Source organism: Mustela erminea, chromosome 3 (genome assembly GCF_009829155.1).
Source record: "Mustela erminea isolate mMusErm1 chromosome 3, mMusErm1.Pri, whole genome shotgun sequence".
NCBI classification, from domain to species: domain Eukaryota; kingdom Metazoa; phylum Chordata; class Mammalia; order Carnivora; family Mustelidae; genus Mustela; species Mustela erminea.
In genome coordinates, this window is record NC_045616.1 from 41,444,095 (window position 1) to 41,469,432 (window position 25,338).

At 40.0% G+C, this 25,338-nt stretch overlaps 1 protein-coding gene and 1 long non-coding RNA gene across 2 annotated transcripts in view; one reads left to right on the top strand and one right to left on the bottom strand.

Annotated features, from left to right (window-relative positions):
- LOC116586087 overlaps positions 1–25,105 on the bottom strand; it is a 281,544-nt gene extending 256,439 nt beyond the window's left edge. The window contains exon 1 of the long non-coding RNA XR_004283883.1: positions 24,373–25,105. This is a non-coding gene — a long non-coding RNA (uncharacterized LOC116586087). The remainder of the gene's footprint in view (positions 1–24,372) is intronic.
- Positions 22,134–25,338, top strand: part of ST8SIA4 (ST8 alpha-N-acetyl-neuraminide alpha-2,8-sialyltransferase 4) — a 97,701-nt gene continuing 94,496 nt past the window's right edge. The window contains 3 exon segments of the mRNA XM_032335663.1: positions 22,134–22,353; positions 22,355–22,441; positions 22,443–22,633. Coding sequence (XP_032191554.1) covers positions 22,234–22,353; positions 22,355–22,441; positions 22,443–22,633 — 398 coding nt within the window. The 5' untranslated portion in view covers positions 22,134–22,233.

Below are 25,338 nucleotides of genomic sequence, written 5' to 3' on the forward strand. Positions count from 1 at the left end.
TATCTCCTGTAGCTGGAGGCAGGGGAAAAAAACAAAAAACAAAAAAACAAAAAAAAAAAAACCCTGAGAATTTGGCCCAGAAATTAATTCTAATAGTAGCAGAGAGCCTTCTAGAGAAGGTTGAATTGTCAGTCTTTCCAACAAAGGATGTATCAGTGATAGATTCTTGGTCAAAAAGAGTGAGACCATGAGACTTAACTTGGGGACATCTGGGTTGATAAACTCATAAACATTAACTCCAGAGCCCTTAAATCCTCTGGGCTTGAAGAGAGGCCCATTCCTTCTGAGTAAAGGCTAGCATGCCTCCATTGCTTGAAAATGATGCAATGACCACTGCCTCATAGGACATCATGAACATCATTCAATACCTGCCAGTAGCTCTCCATTTAGCCTCTAGGCTGGGAAAGTGTGAGGCATGGTAAGGAAAATAAGGGACTATATCCCCAAGGGAACTTGAGGGCGCTTCCCAATAAACTTCTAGTGGGTTCTGTAGGACCTAATCAATATACACTTAAAGGAGCTAGAGGAGTATGATTGGGACTATATCCTGACTCTTCTATATGGAAAAAGGCAGAACAGGAGATTGGAAAAGGATTTGTTTAATTGATAAGAAGGAATTATCCCATTATAAAGGATTTGAGACCTTGACAAAGACCTCAGAAAACAATGCTAATACATTGTCAAGATGATTCCTGGAAGCCTAGAGAAAATGATAGCCAGTAATAAGTAGAGTAGAGAAGCCAAAATTGTCATGGTAGACATAAAGAAGAGGAATTCAAAAAATTCACAAAAATGGCCAAGCTACTGGATATACTATGTAAGGCTAGAAAACCAGTTAACTGCATTCTAAGGGAAAGCCTGAAATATACCCCAATTACAAAAGCAGTTGTAATGCACTAGTAAGAGAAACACCATCATTTTTGAGACACTGAAAGGCACCTGTCTTCTGTTGGTAGGGCTCATGGTAATAAATGCTGTTACAGAACCGTGTTCTCAGAGGTAAGGAGGATGATAGAATCTAGAAAATATAGAGGCCAAAGGCAGCATCTAACTATCAGAAGCAAAGTGTCCTGCCATAATAAGTGGGAAAAAATGGAGTGGCTGTTATGGGTTCTCCCAGAGAGTAATGGAAATGGTCACCTTTCATAATATGTGAAATAAGACAAATGGTACCAGGATTAATCAAAAAATAGGTGGTAAGATCAAGATTTTGAACTGGCTGACCTGCTATCCATCAAGATGCAATCTTGAAAGGAAGGGGGGACACTAGTGCAAGGTGTAGCCCAACTCCTAATAATTTCACCAGCCGTGACCTGGAAAAATGTCCCAGTGGGTGAGAAAATCTTTGCAGGCATGATGATACACATGTTGGAGGCGGAAGGAATACATATGGAATTCAATGTGACCTACTTGGACATTTCCTGTGATTTCCCATTACTCCATTCCTATAATGTAATTGTGAAGACACACATGGAGCAAACTTGTCCTAGAAAGATGACTACCAAGGAGTCAGAACACTCATGAATGAAGGTTTGGGTCAAACCGCTAAGTAAGCCACCAAGACCTTCCATGGTGATAGCTGAGGGTTAGAGGAGGAGAGAGACAATGAATATAGGATATAGCCCTATGAACATTTGCAGTGGTGAGGGCTGTATTTGTTTAACTAACTACTGCCTTCTAAGATTCCTCTTAGAAAGACAGACCCAGGAGAATCATACAAGAACTGCTTCTTAAACTAGGATAGAGAAGTGAATCTGGGGCAGAGAGCACGTGGGGATAGGTAGTGGCAAGTAGCTATGAAAATGGACTGCTGACATGCCCTGCTGCAGAAAGCATAAATGATAGAGGACCCCAGGGCTACACTATGAACTTACCACCCCATTCTGGCCAAGATGTACTTCCTATGGGCTGCTTCTGACTAATGAATAATTAGGGCAGAAATACTCATGCCCTCTAATGGGCAACTTTGCTTTAAGGATTCTCCATATGCTTGACCAAAACTCACAGAATTGTACTAAAGACTGAGATTTCACTTCCTACACAGCCTCCTCCCTTCCCTCTTCCTTCAAAGGGCTGAGACTTATCTAAATTTGATGATTCTCCCTGCCTCCTCTGGCTGCCTTCAGGGTATTGGTTATAATCCCTCCTCCAGTATATCTTTTGCATGTGTAATCCTGCCTTGGCTACTGCTTCTTGCATGAAATGAACTAGCACATATGTGATCTCTAAGAAAAGGGAAATGATTGAAGGGAGTCTCATGTTCACATTAATTTCTGAATGTATTCCATGTTCTGGATTGAAATGCAGGAAGTTAAAAGCCAAACAGAATACATATTGCTGAACTGCAGAGAAGATACTTGTGTTCTAGACCCATAAATTGGCTGGAATTTTCCAGTAAGTAACAAAAGAGGTAGAAATATGCAGAGCGGAGCCCCAGAATTTCACTTGAAATGCACACTACTGCTTGAGGGCAGGGCTGCATAGGTACACAGGGAGTCTTTTGTTTGTTTGTTTTCTAGAGAGAGAGAGATGGGAGTGGGGAGGGGCAGAGGAAGAAGAGAGAGGAAGCAGGCTCCACACTCAGTGACATTCCAGGACCAAGAGATCATGACCCGAGGCAAAATCAAGAGTCTGACACTTAACCTACTAAGCCACCCTCAGTAAGACCTAACAGAGAGTAGCTGCCACAGGATGACAGCTAATAGAGATACCAGAAATCATGTAAGGAGGGGAGACTCTGGAGTTATAACATATTCAAGACTTCCTAGAATGTGTTATCTATTCTCAATAGCCTCTCTATAATAAAAAGAGAGATGCAAAACACATGACCCATCATCAAGCAAAAAGAGTGCACAGAAACATAACCCAATACAAGCCAGATACAGAAATTATCAAGACTTTAAAACAGCTATAACAAATATGACAAAGATGTTACACCGAAACATGATGAATACTCAGATGGGGACTCTCAGAACTGAAACAGAAATCTATGAAAGTGAAACAAATGGAAACACAAAAATACAAACATCTGAACTGAAAAACTTAATGAGCGAGTTTAGTGGGAGATTAGATACAGCATGAGAAAATGTTAGTGAATTCGAATACAGTCCAGTAGAAATGACCAAACCTAAAGAATAAAGAGGAGAAAAGAAAAAAAAAAAAGATGGGAGGAAAATAAATAAACAGTCTCAGAGGCCAGTGTTAAAATAGCCAGTGTATGATACATGTCCTTGTCACTGGTGTTTCTTAGAAGAGGAAAGAAGAAAATGGGTCAGAAAAAGAGGTCAAGAGTGATGGCCAAAACTTCCCCAAACTTTGTGAAAAACATCAACCTGTGATCCAGAAAGCTTGTGAAACAACTCCTACACACAAAATAGACTGCTGGGAATTAAAGATAAGACACAGAATACTGAAGAAAGCCAGATTAAAAGGCTCATACTTATGGAGAAGTAACAGAAGAATCACAGCTGCCTTCTCATAAAAAGTAGGGAAGAAGAGAGGGAGGGTGAGAAAGAGAAATAAACACAATGAAACAACATCCGTAAAACGCTGGAACAAGAACAATAAATATTTTCCCATAGGTGCTCTATATCAAACAAAAGCGTCCTTCCAAAAGTTGGATGAAAAGAACATGTTACCAGCAGACCTGAATTACAAAGGATATTAAAGTATATGTTTCAGGAAAAGAAAAAAAAGGTCACATGGAAATTCACATTTGCATAAAATAATAAAGAAAGAAAACCAAGAAGATGGTAAGTATATGGATAAATATAAACATATTTTTAGTTTATACTACCTTAAATTTATTTAAAAGTCTACGAATTGAACCAAAAACAGTAACACTGTATTGTGCAGTTTTATGATACAGGGCAAAGGGAAACTGACAACAGCACAGATGCAATAAACAGAAGTATATACTTAAAAGTTTCCTACATTTAGGGGCACCTAGGTGGCTCAGGGTTAAAGCTTCTGCCTTCCACTCAGGTCATGATCTCAGGGTCTTGGGATTAAGTCCTGCATCAGGCTCTCTGCTCAGCAGGGAGCCTGCTTCCTCCCTCTATCTCTGCCTGCTTCTCTGCCTACTTGTGATCTCTCTCTCTCTGTCAAATAAATAAATTAAATATTTTTTAAAAAGCTTCCTTACATGTCATAATATTAATTATGTGTTTTAAGAATGAACATCCTTTTAATCCCATTCATGGAGACAAAAAGTACAGCATAGGGAATATACTCAATCATATTGTATAACATGCCCATGCTCAGTGGGAAAACTGAGTAATGTAAGAATTGTCAAATTACTATGTCATATACTTAAAACTAGTGTAATATTGTATGACAACTATCCTTCAAAAAACATATATATATATATGTTTTATATAGCATTCTAACATATGCTATAATAATCAAAATGTGCCTAAATATATAAATAAAATAAAATAAATTGATTAAAAAAAATTGGAATAATCCAAAAGAGGATGGGAAAGACAGGAAAGAAAGAAAAGAGCAAAAAATGGATCGCGTATAAAAGTAATATTAAGTTAGTATACTTAAATCAAAGTGTACTAAACATTTAAAATTAAAGACTTCAAAAACACTAAATAGACTAATAACTCCAAACAAAATGAATAAATTGTAAAACTCGATTAAAAAAAAATCAAGGCTTAGTTATATGCTTCCAATAAATTCTCCTAAAGTATAAAGGCAAAGATGAGTTAAAAGTAAAAGAAGAAAAAAGGGTATATGATAATCAAATTATCAATAAACAAAACATTAAATACTCTCAAAACCAAGTCATAAAGGAGTAGGTACTATATAAATCTTACCGAACTTAAGAACAAAATAAACTAATCTATAGTAAGATACATGATAAAGAATCATTGCATAGGGTCAATGGAGATTGGAAGGAGTATAGAGGGCATTTCTGGACTGATGGAATGTTCTATGCTCTGACCAGAGTTCTAGTTACTGCTTTTGGATTTTACCAAACTAATCAAATTGTTTCCTTAAAGATAAAACATAAGAGACTCTTAATCTCACAAACAAAATGAGGGTTGCGGGTAGGGGTGGGTTATGGACATTGGGGAAGTTATGTGCTCTGGTGAGTGCTATGAAGTGCGTAAACCTGGCGTGGCAATTCACAGACCTGTACCCCTGGGGCTAATAATATATTATATGTTAATTAAAAATACAAAAAAAAATTTTAAAAATTGCCTCCTTAAGAATACATCTCACTGAATGTAAGTTATATCAACAAAATTAGAATGACTCTCTCTAAAGTCCATGACAGGGCCACCTGGGTGGCTCAGTGGGTTAAAGCCTCTGCCTTAGGCTCAGGTCATGATCTCTGGGTCCCAGGATCTGGCCCGGCATCAGGCTCTCTGCTCAGCGGGGAGCCTGCTTCCTCCTCTCTCTGCCTCCTCTATGCCTGCTTGCAATCTTTCTGTCAAGTAAATAAACAAAATCTTTATAAAAATAAATAAATAAATAAATAAATAAATAAAGTCCATGACAGACAATGACAGAGCATAACTAAACTCACTGTTACACGTTTATTAACACCTCTATTCTCATAGCTAATTGTTCCTTTGTTCTTTCTCCCCTTGACGGGTATCTTGTGTTGTTGGCTTCATATTCCAGAGTTTTGATGTCCATCTTTCAAATGTTAAATTATTAATTTTGTGATGTGATATAATTAAGGGAAACTTTCTCTTAAGACTCAGATTCATGTGTATGTCATGTCTGTTCTCTGGAATTACAATAAGGTATACCCTCTAAAATTTTAGAATGGAGTGTAGCAACGGTTGCTTCCTGAGAGCAAAATTCTAAAATTAAAGAGCAGACACAATGTTATACGAGGGAGACAGGATAGCTACATAGCTGTGAATACCTAAGTGTAACCTGACTATGGATTAAGAATGCTACGGAATAAACATGCCAATCAGAAAGGGTTACAATCAATCCAGAAATAGTAAAGAAAAGAAACCCGAGAAACAAGTTTGGAAGCTCCTACCCAACCATGGTCCTAGGGGAACGAGAGCTTTGGCCATCAGCCTTCAAATACATTTAGCCCCCTAGCAAAAGCCTCCCTACGCTGAGATGAATAAAACCAGCTATTAGCTATAAATAATGTGAGCCTGCCCTCTGACACATGGAACAACATCATATATTTGAGTCAGTAAATTCAGTGGTTCGACAATGGGAGCAGGAAAATTTTACAATATAATTGCTACTTTGTGGGGGTTTTAGGAATATGGACCAGCTAACCTTTCTTTTCTAACAGTGCTACTACGCCCACTGCTTCACCTGCTTTTATTTTCTATAATTTTTCCAGAAAAATTCTTGACATTTATTCTGCCTTTAAATCTCCTATCCCTTCGGACCCTGCAAAACTGTCAGCATTTGGATTTCTACCCTTGGCAGACACATGTCTATTTGCCCAGAGTGGATTTATCTCCTGAGCACTAACGAGCCACGGATCTATTTTAACTTTTTATCTCGTGTAAGGTATCAGTGCTACCTTCCATTAGTATATCTTATTTTTGCTGCTAAATTTCTGCTCTCTTTTCTTCCTAGTAAGGGCTTTATCCCGCCTAACTCATGGACACGAGGCATGCAGAGACCTCCTGAAGGACGCATACAGTACTGCTGCTGGGAATGGCCAGCAAGCCAGTACTCACAGATGAAAGATGACTCCAAACTTTGCTCTGAAAGAGGAGAAGCCAAAGGGGTCAATGTTCAGAGAAGAAGTACCTTTGCTGGTCTTTACTCCTGCTTTTATTGGTCCTTCAGGATAAAACAAATCCTTATCACTGTTTCTCAAACACAGTGATGTGTGACAGGGGGTCTTACTCAACTGGGAGGATCTGTTTACCTGAAAGATAGGATATGCTAATCTGCCTATTCTAGGAGTTCTGCTAAACATAGCCTAAGGGACAATGCATACATATCTTAGATGGCGGAGCCCCAGCCGCATTCCAAAGTCAGAGTGGTCAGGCAGACCTTGGCATTCCAAAGGCCCACACCCTTTGAAAACTTGCCTCACCCCCAGGGGCCTCTGTGTTACATTTTAGCAAGCCCAGTAATGCCGCTGAGTTCATGGTCTACATTAAAGCCAACATACTTCCTATTGATTTGGGACTTGCCTGCAATACAAGCTTTAGCCAAAGGCATGTGAGGGAACATAACATACAGAAACCTTTGAAAGGCATCAAGAGTTCCTGTTTTTTGGCTGTCCCAAAAAAAGAGGAACCTGAGAAGACCTGTGGCCAAGCCACAGAAGTTGAATGAAAGCCACTGACACCTATCATGAAAAAGAAATAAATGTGTGTCATTGTAAACTACTATGATTTGGGGAGGGTCATTTGTTTTTAATAAAGCTAACTAATAAAATGCATACTTGATTAGAAAATAACCAAAATTAAATACTTAAACAGCAAACCTGGAGTTCTAATTTGAATCCATTTTAGATGTTGCATCAAGCAAGAGTGAAAAATATACTGTTTAACAAAAATAAAAATAATATTAAAGTTATTTGGAATTCACATTAATACAAAATAAAAAAAAAAAATCTTGAATAAGAAGGCATCTGCAATCCAGAGCTGCTGAAAAATTATTTCTTTGCCTTTGGGTTATAACAATTTAAGATGAAGTCACTAATAACTAATCAACTCATGGAAATCATGTAACTGATCAGCTGATCAACTCATGTAATCCACACTTACCTTCCATCATTCTTAGTGACCTCAAACAATCATATGGCAATTCATCCAACACCCTAGCTCTTCTCCTCTTCTTGTTTTTCTCTTTGCTAGTAAAATTTGGTTTCACCTCAATTCAGTCTCCCATTAGTCTCCTATTCCCATAAAAATTTTGAATCTTGCACCACCATTAACTTATTTTCCCCTGAAATCCAATTTGTAAGTATCTCTCTCTGAGTACCGTCTATCACCTCTTTAGCTTACTGTCTCTGGTGGCCCCTTAAATCTACTTCATTACATTGAAATTTCATCCCACTGGGTTGTAGACTTTATCTTAATGCATCTGTCCCCTTATGTTTTCACTTTCCTTTCTTCCATCTTAGAGTATCATCTTAGTTCATCACTATTTTCATTAATAAAGTACGTACAACTCTTATTTTCTCTCCCTCTGCCATACTTCTCTGACAAAACTTCAACTCTCATTGAACTTAAATGTATAGATTATGTTGTCTAAAGCCTGGATAACTCAACTCAGCTAGAAATAGTCATATAACCACACTGACAAGGCTCTGTTTAAATTCATGAGCTCAAGCATTAAATAGACAAGTAGCACTACCTAAAAGTAATGCTACATGTCCCACATAATTTCACTTTTCCAGGCTTTGGTATAAATAATTCAGAAATTTGCTTTCAGCAAATATCTTCTTATACAGTATCTTCTATTTTGTTTAATTTATTATCCACGATATAATGGCTTCCATTGTATTCTTTATTTTCTGACATTTCTGCCTAGCCATTCTCTACTTCTTGGCCTTTGTATTTGCTATTCTCTCAGCCTATAATGGTCTTACCCAGTTCATAGCTCTCTCTTACTCTGCAAATCTCATTTCAAATGTCACTTCCTCAGAGAGCCCTTCCCTGACCATCTTATTCAAAGAACAGACCCATTATTATCCTGTTACATTGCCTTGTTACTCCTTCACAGCACTAATCACAATATGTAATTACCCCCATTTTTTCCTTTTCTTCCCTTTTATCATATCTTTCTACATGTAGAAATTAAACTCCTCAAGAAGACATTTGTCTGTTCTGTACTCTGCTGTATCTTCAGTGCCAAGTATAATATCCGGCAAACAGTAAGTACTCAAGGAATGTTTTTTAACTAATGGGTAAATTAATATGAAAGGGAGAAAAATATGCCACCCCAAAACATATTTTGGCATATTGGTTATTTTAAATTACAGTTACTCAGGAAATATCGGGTACAAGAAGGACACTCTAGGAGCACCTAGGGGCGCTCAGTGCTTTGAGCTTCTGCCTTCAGCTCAGGTCATGGTCTCAGGGTCCTGGGATGGAGCCTGCATCGGGCTCTCTGCTCAGCAGGGAGCCTGCTTCCCCCCGCCCGCCCCCCCCAGCCCACCTGCCTCTCTGCCTACTTGTGATCTCTTTCAAATAAATAAATAAAATCTTCAAAAAAGGAGGAGGAGGTAATGGAGGAAGAGGAGGAGGACACTTTAACCTTTTTTGTTCCCCTGAAAGCAAGAAGTGAATCTCCCCTGTGAAAGGTACCCTGCCTATATTAGGAGTTAGAAGACAATCTTAGCATTAGAGTTAGTGATGTCAAGGCCTAGCAGGCTATATAAACAAATCTTGTTATCTCCTCACTAATTTACTATAAGAAGCTCAAAATTCTTTGTCTTGTCAATTTATCACAAATTTATTTTTTCTTTATCTAAAAGTATAAAAGCTATTTGCTTTGGTCATTTCTTTGAGTCTCATATTTTTATGAGCTCCTCTATGTATAAAATTAAATTTCTTTTTCTCCTGTTAATCTGTCTTATGTCTTTAATTATTAGATCAAGAAAAGAATCTAGAAGGAAAGAAAAGTTTCCCTCCTCTACAAATCAATACTTTATGCAAATGACTTGAAAACATATTAACTTATTTTGTTTTAATCTATAAAGTAAGAAGATAATAAAAATACAAGGTTTCCAAAGTCTCCCTCTTTAACTCCTTGACTAGAGGTGGTGAATAGCTCTACCATGATATGAAGTGGGTAGTTGAATCAACTCATTGTTTAAAGAATGTTTTTGCATTTGTTCTACAATTGGTCAACAGAGAACCAATGATATAAGGCTAGTTTTTTTTTTTTTAAAGATTTTATTTATTTATTTGACAGAGAGAGATCACAGTAGGAGAGAGGAAGGGAAGAGATCACAGAGAGAGAGGAAGGGAAGCAGGCCCCCTGCTGAGCAGAGAGCCCGATGTGGGACTCGATCCCAGGACCCTGAGATCATGACCTGAGCCGAAGGCAGCGGCTTAACCCACTGAGCCACCCAGGCGCCCTATAAGGCTAGTTTTGATGCTTCCTGTGGGTAACTGCATCTTCAGAGGGATCTCAACATCCATGGAAAAGAATTATTAAAAAATTATATTATATTATATTATATTATATTATATATTATAAAAAACTGCCCAAACATCTCTGCTCACCTCAACAGACATATGGAAGATATCTATCATACCAAGGACACACATTCAAAATCTTCATGCATTCTGTGATAGTCTCTGAAAGAATTCTATACATCAGAAATGTTATTAAAAAAAGAAATGTTATGAGAATGAATGAGAATGAAGACGCTATCGGTCCAAAACCTATGGGATACAGCAAAAGTGGTCCTAAGGGGGACCTCCCTCAAAAAAATTGAAAAATCCAGAATACACCAGCTTTCTTTATACCTTAAAGAACTGGAGAATCGACAACAAATTAAGCCAACCCCACACACAAGAAGGGAAATAATCAAGATTACAGCAGAGATCAAATGGCCAAGCTAAGCCAAAAGAAAAGAGAGAAGACCCAAATTAACAAAATTATAAATGAAAAGGGAGAGATCACAACTAACACCAAAGAAATAGAAACAATCATCAGAAATTATTTTCAACAGTTATATGCCAATAAGTTAAGCAGCCTAGATTAAATGGATACATTCCTGGAAAACTATAAACTTCCAAAACTGAATCAGGAAGAAACTGACAACCTGAATAGAACAATATCTAGTAATGAGACTGAAGCAGTGACCAAAAACCTCCCAGAAAACAAGAGCTCAGGACCTGATGGATTCCCTAGGGAATTCTACCAAACTTTCAAAGAAGAAATAATACCTATTCTTCTGAAGCTATTTGAAGCAGAAGGAAAACTTCCAGACTCTTTTTATGAAGCCAGTACTACCCTGGTCACCAAACCAGGCAAAGACCCCATCAGAAAGGAGAATTTCAGACCAATATCCCTGATGAATATGGATGCCAAGATTCTCAATTAGATCCTAGCTAATAGGATCCAACAGTACATTAAAAAGCCACCATGTGCTCGCTTCGGCAGCACATATACTAAAAAGCCACCATGACCAGGTGGGATTGATCCATTGGATCCAAGGGTGGTTCAACATTCACAAATCAATCAATGTGATAGAACAAATCAATAAGAGAAGAGAGAAGAACCACATGGTCCTCTCAATTGATGCAGAAAAAGCATTTGACAAGATATAGCATCCATTCCTGATTAAAATGATTCAAAGTATAGGGACAGAGGGAACATTCCTCAACTTCATAAGATTTATCTATGAAAAACCCACAGCAAATATCATCCTCAATGGGAAAAAGGTCACAGCCTTCCCTTTGAGATCAGGAACACGACAAGGATGCTCACTCTCAACACGCTTATTCAACATAGTATTAGAAGTCCTAGCAACAGCAATCAGACAATAAAGAGAAACAAAATGTATTCAAATTGGCACCGAAGAAGTCAAACTCTCTCTTTGCAGATGAAGTGATACTTTATATGGAAAACCCAAAGGACTCCATCCCAAACTACTAGAACTCATACAGCAATTCAGCAATGTGGCAGGATACAAAATCAATGCACAGATATCAGTTGCTTTCTTATATACTAACAGTGAAAATATAGAAAGGGAAATTAGAGAATTGATTCCATTTACTATAGCACCAAGAACCATAAGATACCTAGGAATAAACCTAACCAAAGAGGTAAAGGATCTGTCCTTGAGGAACTACAGAACACTCATGAAAGGAATTGAAGAAGACATAAAAAGATGGAGACCATTCCACGCTCATGGATTGGAAGAATAAACACTGTTAAAATGTCTATACTGCCTAGAGCAATCTATACTTTCAATGCCATTCCAATCAAAATTCCACTGGCATATTTCAAAGAGCTGTAGCAAACAATCCTAAAGTTTGTATGGAATCAGAAGAGACCCCAAATTGCTAAGGAAATGTTAAAGAAAATGCTAAGAGACCCTAAAATGCTAAAGAAAAACAAAACTGAGGGCATCATGTTGCCTGATTTCAAGCTTTACTACAAAGCTGTGATCACCAAGACAGGATGGTACTGGCACAAAAACAGACACACAGACCAGTGGAACAGAGTAGAGAGCCCAGATATGGACCTTCAACTCTATGGTCAAATAAACTTCAACAAAGCAGGAAAATATACAGTGTAAAAAAGACAGTCTCTTCAATAAGTGGTGCTGGGAAAATTGGACAGCTATCTGTAGAAGAATGAAACTCAACCATTCTCTTATACCACACACAAACAAAAACTCAAAATGGATAAGACTTCAATGTGAGGCAGGTATCCATCAGAATCCTAGAGGAGAACATAAGCAGTAACCTCTTCAATATCAGCCACAGCAACTTCTTTCAAGATATGTCTCCAAAAGCAAAGGAAACAAAAGCGAAAATGAATTCTGGGGACTTCATTAAGATCAAAAGCTTCTGCACAGCAAAGGAGACAGTCAACAAAACAAAGAGGCAACACACGAAATGGGAGAAGATATTCGCAAATGACAATACAGACAAAGGGCTGATATCCAGGATCTATAAAGAACTCCTCAAACTCAACACACACAAAACAGATAATCATGTCAAGAAATGGGCAGAAGACATGAACAGAAACTTCTCTAATGAAGACATACAAATGGCTAACAGACACATGAAAAACTGCTCATCATCACTAGCCATCAGGGAGATTCAAATCAAAACCACATTGAGATACCACCTTACACCAGATGGAATGGCCAAAATCAACAAGACAGTAAACAACCTGTGTTGGAGAGGATGTGGAGAAAGGGGAACCCTTCTACACTGTTGGTGGGAATGCAAGTTGATGCAGACACTTTGGAAAACAGTGTGGAGATTCCTTAAGAAATTAAAAATAGAGCTTCCCTATGACCCTGCCATCAATACCCCAAAGGTATTGATGTAGTGAAAAGAAGGGCCATCTATACCCCAACATTCATAGCAGCAATGGCCACAGACACCAAACTGTGGAAGGAACCAAGATGCCCTTCAACAGATGAATGGATAAGGAAGATGGGGTCCATATATACTATGAAGTATTATGCCTCCATCAGAAAGGATGAATACCCAACTTGTGTATCAACATGGACAGGACTGGAGGAGATTATGCTGAGTGAAATAAGTCAAGCAGAGAGAGTCAATTATCATATGGTTTCACTTATTTGTGGAGCATAAGGAATAACATGGCAGACATGGGGATTTGGAGAGAAGGGAGTTTGGGGAAATTGGAGGGGGAGACGAACCACAAGAGACTGTGGACTCTGAGAAACAATCTGAGGGTTTTGGAGGGGAGCGGGGGGGGAGGTTTGGTGGGCCTGGTGGGGTGGGTATTACAGAGGACACGTATTATATGGAGCACTGGGTGTGGTGCATAAACGGTGAATTCTGGAACACTGAGAAGAAATTAAAAAAATAAATAAAAATTTAAAAAATAAATGGGAAAAATGTTATAATAACCCATTCACCCCTAAGAGTTCCTATAAGTTCATTTCTCTGTCAAAAAATCATTAGTGAATAAATCCAATAAATATAATCTACTTTCTTCTTCATATCTCCATCTAACATATGTGGTCAAAGGTAAATAGTTTTACATTCAGGTCATACAAGAGGTGTAAAATTCCTAGACATCTGGATCTTCCCAGTAGAATTTTAAAATGTATTTCTTGGTTTTTCTAATGATAGGAACATAATTATAACCAATATAAGTTATCATAATTTTCATAAACTATGTATTTGAGAAAATGTGTTTAGCTTTAATACCTATGTTATCCATCAGTATTTACATAAAGTTTTCCAGTGAAATGTTGGAAGTAGGATTGCGGTAATGTAGAAGACAGATTAATTATTTATATTATGAAGTACAGGTCAGATGTGAACTAGACTCATTATTACTCCTTTATTCCCACAGGCTCCCTCCGATAAGTATCTATTGATTCATTCTCCCAGAGAAACTTTCTCCTGCTGGCAGAGTCAGCAGGCATTGCTAGACTCAGCAATCAAAATTTTAGTTCATAAGGGCTTTATTTAGTTATTTGCTCAACTATTTACTTTATAAAAGCCAAGATTATCAAAATTTCAGTCCATTAAACAGGTAAATCATGAAATGCATATCCTTTAATAGAATTATTTACTTGAAGTATTACAAGCTCAAATACATATGGAGACCAAGTAGATAAAATAAGTTAATAAATTCTGGAATGAACAAAAATTAGAGGGAGAGATGAAACAGCTATTTAATCCCACTGAATTGTTACCACTAGAGCAGGTGAGTCTGGTATTAACAACTCTTACAACATTTTTGAAAACAAATTTAAAATATTGCCAATTCATTGTATGTGTATGTGTTTGTGTGTATTTAATTTACTTTATGTATTTAATTTACTGTATGAACAAAAGTCTTCTATGGGCTTTACCTGTTAATAATGTTTACCAGTTAAAGTTAATAATGAGTTCGAAAGTATTTTTCTTTAGAATTTTGAAATAATAAACACTAATGAATCATTTAAAATGTCTGCATCACAATATTTGATTTACATAGGACTGTTCTTATTATAATTATGTACATTGAAATGATATTTTCCAGATACTCCTTCTATACTATTATAACTATAAAAGCAATTACAGAGATGTGTATATGTATATATACATATATTCACACACACATATATATCTAGAAAAAGATAGACCTATAAAAATAACTTTTTAACAACTTGAACATTCTCTTTTTCTTTCATTATGATGAACTGAAAGTAATATAAAAGGAAGGTGGGTTACGTTAAAGAGGAAATTAAGTGGGCAATTGCACTGGGCAAGAGAAGAAAAGAAATATAGTAAGAGAGGAGGAAGAAACTGCATCTAATTCAGATATAAGGGAGACATTTAGAAAGTTCACAAAGATTAAAGAAATTACAAGCCCACATAATAAACTCTCTAGATAGCAACATAGAAAACTAATAAATAAGCGATCGGTATGCAGTAGGAAAGCTGTTTGGGCAGTTTTTAGCCCAAGTTACTCTCGTCCTTCCCTTCTGTTCTTCCCATCACCAATGAACACAGTAAACACAGCAAAAAGAGAACACAGAAAAAATATTTCTAGATAATAATGTAGATCAATGAAGATTTCCCAAAACATGTATAGGACAGTCTATCTCTTTATTTTAACATTTCAGGGATCTGTGCAATACAAAATAAAACAGCAAGAGCTAGGATTATAGAACTAAAGAGTTAAGAATCTATGAACAACTAAAATGCGGACTAAAATGAGCACATGAAGTGCCCATTCCCAATTGCGGTATATTTGATTAGCAGTAGTTAAAAGATGTCTCACAGAACATTTCAAATGAATATTACAAATTAAAGAATATTTGATTAACAGTAGTTAAGGATTGTCTCTTCTATGGATATTCATGATTAAATAGAGATCAAGTATTAAATGCAAAGGATAATGTAAGTACCATGGGTTACATAAGGTAAAGAACTGAGAATAGTAATGATGGGATTTATCCTGTTCCAGAAATTTCACTAGATTCATCATTTTAGCTTGCACTTAAAGTCAAGGTCATCCTTCTGTTGTAAACTTATTATATTTGGTTATTAAGGATGAAAACAAAACATAAGTAACAGAAAGAGGAGGAATATATATACAGAAAAAAATTTGTGAAAATTTTATGGCTATTTACATAGGTAAAATAAATTAATTTAGAATAATTTTTTAAACTAGATATTTTGTCCAGAAAAAAATAAAAGAGATTGAGCTGTCTAGTGGTGAAAAGCTGAATTTTCTCATTAATATGCTCCTTGCTTTTCTTGATCATTGATTCATAGGTAAAAGGCTTTGCATGGATAATCCTCACTATATTTTAAGGTCATTAACAAGAACTTCAACCAGCCCCTCTGTGATGATTTTATACAACAACTCAATTAGGCCATGGTACCCACATATTTGGTCAAAGGCCATTTTAGAACTTGATGTTACCATGAAGGTATTTTTGTTGTTGTTGTTTTAGTAATATTTAAATTAGTGTGAGTAAAGCAGATTATCCCCCATAGTATGGGTGGTCCCCATTCAATAAACTGAAGGCCTTAAGAAAAAAACAGACTGAATTTCCCCAAGCAAGAGGGATGACTGCCTCCAGATGTTCTCAGACTTAAACTACAGCATCAATTCTTCCCTCTTCTCAGGTCTCAAGCCTATCAGCCTCCTCCACAGTTCTGGGAATTATCAACACCTACAATCACATGATCAATTCCCTAAAATAATCTCTTTCTTTCTGGGGAGACAGACTTGGTTCTGTTTCTCTGGAGATTATTGACTAATGAGCCAACATTCCCATTATTAAAATGTCATAGGCACTACTAGCAAGGAACAATTGGAATTTGAAATGAAAAAAAAAAAAAAACCAAACCACATTTATATTTGCATTCAGAAAAATAAAATAGATATAAATACAACTAGATATGTGCAGAAATATGCCAAATTCTGAATCAAAAGAAATGAACCAAATGAGAACTAAATAAGAGTTAATCCATGTTCACGTATAGAAGACTCAATACTGTCAACATGCCAATTCTTTCTAACTTGCTCTCTAGATTTAACGCAATTCCAATCAAAATCCGAGCAAGTTATTTTGAGGATATTGCCAAAGTGATTCTAAAATTTATATTGGGAAACAAAAGACTCGCAATAGTCAACACAATTGCAGGACACCAACAGAGGATTGACATTATGAGCCTTCAAGACTTACTATAAAGGTACAATAATCAAGAAAATGTGATATTGGTGAAAGAACAGAAAAATAGATCAATGGAATAGATAAGTGCTCAGAAATAGGCACAAGTATATTCAACTGATCTTTGGCAAAGAAGCAAAGGAAACAACAATGCAGAAAAGATAGCCTTTCAGCAAATCGTGCTGAAACAGATAGACATTCACATGCCAAAAAAACAAACGAAAGAAAGAGGGAAAGAAAAGAAATTGGAGCTATATCCTACACTCCTCACAAAAATTAACTCAAAAGATAATGACACAACTATAAAATGAGAAACTATAAAAGTCCCAGAAGATAACACATGAAAAAAATCTACATGACCTTGAATTTGACAATGACTTTGTAGATACATTAAAAGAATGATCAATGTAGGAACTAAATGATAAACCAATCAAACTTAAATAAACTTAGTCAAATATTGATTGATAAACCAATCAAACTTAAATAAACTTAATCAAAATTTAAAATTTCTGCTTTATGAAAGACACTGTCAATGAGAAGACAAGCCATGAAGTAGAAGAAAATATTTGCAAAAAGAAATATGTGATAAATTATCTAAAATACACAAAGAACTCTTAAATTCAGCAGTAACAACAATCCAATTTTAAAAAGGACAAAAGATCTGAATAGACATCTCGCCAAAGAAGATATACAGATGGCAAATAAGCATATGAAAAGATGTCCCACATCCCATGTCATCAGGAAAACACAAATTAAAACTACAATGAGATACCACTACACACCTATTAGAATGCCCCAAATCCAAAACACTTAAAACACCAAATGCTGATGAAGATGTGGAGCAACACAAATTCTCGTTCATTGCTGGTAGTTTGGGAACAGTACAGCCACTTGGAAGACAATTTAGCCATAAAAACAAGTTCCTTATAAAGCTAACAACTGTCTTACCATCTAGCTTACCAGCAACTATGCTCCTTGGTATATACACAAACTACACATGGATGTTTATAGCAGAGCTACACATAACTGCTCAAACTTGGAAGCAACCAAGATGTCCTTCAGCAGGTACTCAAAGTGTGATATAACCAGACAATGGAATTTTACTTGACGTTAAAAAAAAAAAAAAGCTTTTAAGCTGTGAAAAAATATAGAGGAAACTTTAAAGCATATTGCTAAGTAAAAGAAGCCAATATGAAAGAGCTACATCCTGTGTAATTCCAACTCTATGACTTCTGGAAAAGGCAAAGCTATGGAGACAATAAAGATCAGTGATTGCCTGGCGCTGTGGGCATTGGGGGAGGCAGTCATGAATAGCCAGGACACAGAGGATTTTTAGGGCAGGGAAACCATATGACACCATAATGGTGGACATAGGTCATTATACATCTGTCAAAGCTCATAGAATACACAATACCAAGCTTGAAGCCTAATGTGGACTATGAACTGTGAATGACAATGATATGTCAATGTAGTTTCATTGATTTTAACAAATATACAACTCTAGTGTGGGATGTTGATAGTGGGGGAGGCTGTGCATGTTTGGAGGAGAGGGTATAAGGAAAGTCTTTATACTTCTTGCTCAATATTGTTATAAACCTAAACTATTTAAAAAAATGACTGATTAAAAAAATGTCATGGGGGGGCGCCTGGGTGGCTCAGTGGGTTAAAGCCTCTGCTTTCGGCTTGGGTCATGATCCCAGGGTTCTGGGATCGAGCCCCGCATCGGGCTCTCTGCTCAGCAGGGAGCCTGCTTTCCTTCCTCTCTCTCTGCCTGCCTCTCTGTCTACCTGTGATCTCTGTCTGTCAAATAAATTAAAAAAAAATTAAAAAAAAAATGTCATGGGCCATTATAACTATGACACTGCAAGTGTCTACCCATTTCTTTCCAGCTAAAGTAGACGGCACAGCCAGCAATCAAAATATGATTTACATGAAGTTAAAGGATACAGTAACATTTTAAAACCAGCTGCCATTACTTGCATTATTTATTCATCAGGTGCTGTGTAATTGCATAATTGTGCTGAATAAAGAAAAATGGGTTCTCTCTATTGAAGAACTTCTAGCCCAAAGATAGAATGGAAATTTAGAAACAACTTTAATTTCTTAGGATCAACAAAAGGGGGCATTTTAATGGAAGGAGTTCAGTCCAAAAGACTCTTACATTAATAAGACTTCTTACTCAATATTTAGGTTTATTTTTTTTTAAGATTTTTATTTATTTATTTGACAGAGAGAGACACAGAGGGAGGGGGAACACAAGCAGGGGGAGTGGGAGAGGGAGGAGCACACTTTCCTTCTAGCAGGGAGCTCTATGTGGGGCTGGATCTCAGGACCCTGGGATTATGACCTGAGCTGAAGGCAGACGCTTAACAACTGAGCCACCCAGGTGCCCCTAGGTTTATGGTTCTTAAACCTAGTTGCATATTGAGAAGAATCAGACTATCCTTTGTTTGGTCTAAGTGTTGGCCTATACGTTTCTGTTTTTGTTTTTTCTTTTTTAACCTGGCAAATTGTTATGGATGCATATTTCATGAATCTAATCATATTAAACAAATGATACTATATTACTCTCTAAACTCAAAATTGCTGAACTATGGGAAAGGGGAATCTCTTGAGTCTCACTAAACCATTATCAGTCATTCAGAAGTGTTCACCTCAATATAGAAGGTGTTATGCTTAATGAATACAGAAATAGCAGCATTCTACAGCTGGAGAGTTCATTTTTCTTCTCTTTTATCAGTGTTTAAATTTAACTAACTAGTTAACTAGTTCTAGTTAACTAGTTCTGGCGTGCTTTGGTTTTGCTATTGGTGGGTTTGTTTTGGTCTGCTTGGGCCAGAGGAACAGTTCCCCCTAATTTAACTTGAAGTTACTACATGAATTAAAGTAAATACATGAATTAAACACATGAAGTAAAAACATGAATTAAACCCACTTTCCTCTTGAAGATTTTCTTGTTGCAACTTCCCCATTAGAGAAGACAATTTGACATTACAAAGCTATAGAATATTATAATCCCACTAAAAACTTATGTCCTACTCTTCTCTTTTCCCACTTTGTGTCCTAACAGTACTGAACTACTTCAAAGTTTCCCAAAGCATCAGCCAGCATTCTCTTCCTCTCTGGAGTGCACATAATCTTTCCTCTGATTCCTTTGCCTGGTTTACTTCTTAGGTTTGCATACCCCAGTTGATGTGTGCCTTCTCCCAGAAAGATCACTTTCCTTGTTCCCAACAACTTAAACATTCCATCTGCTTCTACCCTGTAGTGTACCCAGACAGGAGACACATACTTAAAATGCCAGTGTTAGTTCATGGTGCCACATTGCAAATTAATACTTATACAATCTGTCTTCCCCACCACCATCCCACAGTGAGTGAGCTTCCTCCCTAGTTAGATGCTGTATTTTATTCATCTCTGTGTTCTTAAGCCCTCACATATTGCCTAGACCATATTAACTGCTCAAAATATGTTGTATGAATTTAATTAAGTGATGCATATTACTCCATCCCCACCAGCAAGTATTTTTTTTTAGAATCCAAAGTATCTTGTTTACTGTTTAAAAATCAAATGTTAACATAAAGAATTTAATTAACCTAAAGAATCCTAACCATGCATTGCCCACCCTTTTCCTGCCCCAATTCCCTTTTCACTTAAATAAGAAGCTGTTTTATTCTTGCAGTTTCTGCTAGTTGAGAAGTCAGTATGATAGAGATGCTAGCAGGATTTGCCCAGACATCAATAAACTCCAAAGGCTCCCGGAGGGCCACTTGTAGTGTCAATAAAGGCTCATAATTACTTGCTCCTTTGAGCATTTTAGACCCAACCCCCCAATTCACTAGGCTGCTCAGATGAAGCTTGAGAACTGAGAGGTTCTTAACTTCTTAAACCCTAGGCAAGGAAAGGCAAACATTAGCAGGGACCTCAGGATTTTAAGCAAAGGTGCTGGCTGTTACGGTGGCTATCTTAAGCCCTCAGGGGGCTCGTAAATCAGAACTCCCCTTCTTGCCCAAGGAGTGGTGGTAGGCCTCATCATTTTCCAACTTGGGGAAGTATAAACCCCCAGGGCCCAAGAGTAGATGGCAGCTGGAGCCTCTGCACAACCTGAAGGAACAAGTAATTCAATTGAGAGAAGCTGCTGGAAATATGGGAAAGGGGTAGAGAGGGGAGAAGGGGAGGAACTTGGTAGATGAGGGAAATTCCTGGCTTCCAGACAAGCTTTCACACCAGGGGTGCCTCCCTACGGATTACCACCAGCCAAACCAAGGCATAGGTACAACCAGAGCAGCAAGCTTCCCTCTCAGTGAGGGCAAGACCACAGAACAGTAAAGAAGTACTCAGCTCAGGGTTAACCAGGACTTGAAAGTACTCCTGCCACACAATACAACAGGAGTAAGAAAATCACTAGGAGGTGAAAACCCGAAGTTAAATGCACATCACTGAGACTTTTGAGGAAGAACTTGCCCTTCCTTCTTTCCTTTCTTATCTTCCTACCTCTTTTATCCCCCCTTTCTTTCTCCCGTGTCTGGATGTACTTGTATTTAAAAAGGATGTCCTTGGTGGCTGCTTTTTCTCAGAATTCTGTTTCTCCGCAGTGAAGTTTAAGGAGCATTGGAGTTTCCTTGACTCCTGCGTGAGGAGTTTCCAAATGGCAATGAAAAAGAGTCACACAAATATCCACAAAGCGCCTGACACCTCTGTCATCACTTGTTTCCTACTAGGTCCTGAATCGGGGTGGTCATCCACCACCCGCCCCGAGTGGGCGATCAGCTAATTGGCTCATGTGTGCATTTGTACTTTCCAGATTGAGCTGTGCACTGAATACAAAACGTCCTCCTCCTCCTTCCCTCTCCCTACCCCGATTCACTCTACTTGGGAGGGCGTGTGTATGCGCGTTCACGTGTGTATGTCCGAGTGTGTACGTTCAGCAAAGGCGCCAGGAAGAAGCTACCCCTTCTGCGCACACACCCCCACCTCCACTGTATACGAAAACGAAAACGAAGCATCTCTCCAGCAAGCTGCGTCTCTAATCTGTCCCCAGCTGAGGTGTCCTCGCCACGCTAAGGACAGACCATCTCCGCACTCGTCCGGAGAGCTGATGCTTTGGTTTCCCGGGAAGGCGACCTCAATTCCTTCTGGCGCGCTGCGTTCTCTCCGGGGTGTGCGAGTGCTGGTGCGTGCGTGCGCGCGAGTGTGTGTGTGTGTGTGTGTTTGTACACGACTGCGAGCTTGTAAGCTTCCTCTCCCGGCACTGTGCAGTCAGCGCCGGCGACGTTACTCTCCAAGCAGCCGACAGCAACGCGAGGCAACCGCAGCCTCCGCCCCCTCAGTCTGGTGATTGGCTGGTTTTGCTCATCATTTCCCTGCTAGGAAAAGGGAAGGGCCAGTGACGCCCCCGAACCCAGCTGCAGAAGCGGCCGCCACCTCCAATGTACAAGGTGTCTCATCTGAGAAGAAACCTGAGCCCCAGGGAGGCGGCGCGGAGCGACCCGGGCAGGGCTGGCGGGAACCCGGAGGGAGAGCGCTGGGCAGCGCTCAAGGACCAGCGGGAGCTCGGACGCAGAGGACCCTTGCGACCTGTTCCTGAGATCCCGGCTCCACGTTCTCCTCGAATTTTACAGATTTTCCCCCGCGACTCTATCTCCCCAAAACGGAGCCTTTCTATGAAGAGAAGGTGAGGGAGCTGGGGCAACCAGGACTTTCCCGGGCACCCAAGATGCGCTCCATTAGGAAGAGGTGGACGATCTGCACGATAAGTCTGCTCCTGATCTTTTATAAGACAAAAGAAATAGCAAGAACTGAGGAGCACCAGGAGACGCAACTCATCGGGTAAATGCAAAGCTTCATTTCAGGATATAACACAACAAAACAAAACAAAAAAGTCAAGCCATAAATGAAATGGGAATAGAGTCGGTAGAGTGAGGGTTGGGATAGTATGTGTGTTGGGATGAGCTTTTGTGTGTTTAGTCTCATGAATTAAATAACAAAGGCTGTTGGTCGAGGTGTGTGTGCTTCTCCAGGGCATGTTCCCAGTGTGAGTTCAACTTGCCCGGTGTGGGGGTAGTGACAGTTTTGCTGGCGCTGGGCTTCGCACGCCCAAGGAGAAGTCACTGCAGAAGTGTCAACAAAGAACGTGTGCCCTTGTCCTTTTAAGCCCTGGGCAGAACTCAGGAGAGATGTCTTCATTGCCCATGTGGTTGTCCTTCCTTCTTTCTCTGCCCTATCACTCTAAGGAGAGAATAGAGAGAGCCGGCTTCCTGAAAGGCTGAAGTTAAAGCCCAGAAAGCAGAAATGTGTCTCCTCTGTTTCTTTCCTCTTCTTTGGCGTTGGGTAGATCTGTGTATCATTTGAATTAGAAACTCCAATACAAGCAAGGATTCTTCCCTATTTGCTCTTCTGTGGGTAAAACGCATGGGCGTCATGGTTACAGTTTTAGAAACCGGGTACTGTAGCTTCACACAGACTATATTTCTGCTATTTCTACAGTTTGTCTAAATGAGTTCAGAAGCTTCCCCCACCCAGTAAGTTCTCTAAATAATCGCACTTCCTTCCTCCCTTCCCCTGGCCTCTGTTGCTTTGAAGTTTACCCAGGAGGTGGCTGCAACTTTGTGTTGCTTACATAGCTTGGAAGCGTTTTCTGAGGATGTGAACCTGGTTGTCAACTCTGTTCAAAGTCCTGTTTCGGAAATCCTCCCTTATCCGGAGGCGTCCGCTATGGGAAACTCCACGCTGGCAGATGCCAGCCTGGTTTTTATGTTCCCTGACATTTATCAAAATGAAGATAGAGCCCTTGCCAGTGTGTGTGTGTGTGTGTGTGTGTGTGTGCGCGCGCGCGTGTGCATGTGCATGTAAGGACTGCTAAAACGTGCACGCGTGCACACATACACACACAAACTTCATGCACTCCATTTAATATTCCTGCTGCTCCCTAAGTAATGAGTATTTCAGTGAGCAAGACGGTGGCTTATACTTAAAGGATTTGCTCTTTTATAGAAAACTAAGATAGCAGAAGTACAGTCGAAAGGGACTGGGAGGGAATGAAAAAGCTAATAAAGAATGAGCTGGATGGTCGTTATGCAGCGACAAATCTACAAATGGTCTATTCTGGAAAAGGGGGGGGGCTAACTGTAGGAGGTCGTTTACACAGGGAGTGGGTGGCTTGAAAACGCAGCCGAGCTCAATTGTCAGCAAAGCAGGACTTTGGGCGGGGGCGTGGGCATCCACGGCCGACCTGTGCTTCCCAGGCAGACAAAGGGGTCTCGGGGAAGGTGATAAAGCGGCGCGTGGGGGAGAGGCGGAGGTTGGGCGTGGGGGGTCGCGGCTCTTTGTTCCCTTCCGGGCCGGTGGGCTCCGAACGGAACGCGAGCGTGAGCCCAGACAAAGCCGCCAAGCCTGGCCAGAACTCCGAGGGTTCGGGCCCTCGGCTCGCTGAGGAGCAGGAGTGGGCGGACCCGTGAGCGACAGGAGGCGCCCGGTGCAGTCCAGGAGCCCTCTCCGGGCCTCCCTAAACCGCCGCCAGGAAGGGGGGCGCGCACCCCGGGTCCCTCCCAGGGGAACTCGGAACCGACCTGGGACGCTCCGCGTTTCCCGGGCAACATTCGTCCTGCGGCCCTTCCCTGGACGCCGCGGGCCGGCGAGGTGCCGACAAGGAGCCGGCGGCGCAGACACGCGCGCCGCGGTCGGGCTAGCCCGGCTGGGTTCCGCTCGCCCCCTCTCGGGGCTGCGCTGCGGTTGCTCCCCGGCTCCTCCGAGAAAGAAGGAGGCGGGCGCGTGAGTTAATCAAACAGGAAGCGAGGTACGCACGCACCGTTGTCTCCGCTCCTCCGCGAGGGTGGGAGATCCAGTGCGGGGACAGGTTAGAATCTCTTTAGAAGTCAGGTCCCCGCTTTAAAAAAAAAAAAATCACTTCTACGTCTCAGTCGGCAGCCGGGCTCCTCCTCCTTAATTAAAGCCCGCACGCAATTACCGTGGTGCGGGGGAAGGGCCGAGAGCCGCCCGCGGGCGCCGCGCTCCAGGCGCCCAGCAGCTCCCCGGCCGCCGCGGCCCCGCGCCCGCCTCTGCCCTCCCTCGGCGGACTTGGCGCTGCTCGGAGACTGCGGACCCAGCTAAGTCCCCCTGAGCGCGCTCTCCGTTTTCCCTCCAGAGGAAACGTTCGCTTCGTGATTTCGTTTCAACTTCCAAATAGTGCTTCTGGTGGAGGAGTTGACTCATGCAACGACCCAGTGATCTCTTTGACTCTACTCTTGTCTACCCCAGGCCGTTTAGAGGGGCTCGTTCTGTGATGAGTAAGTGGAGATTGGGCCCCAGAGCCCTGGTCTAATATTTCAGAAGTCAGGTAACGGGCAGCCTCTGACCTTTGGGAGGCACTGCGTGACTTGAGAGTGGGCGGTAGGTTCAGTCCTTGTACCTTAGAACCTTCTCCCCGACCCCCCGCCAAAAAAAAAAAAAAAAAAAATCCTCATATTTAGTTTTCCTGCTACCATTTCCAATAGGCAGTTTCTTTATTCCCCATCCCCCCCCCCCGCCCTTACCTG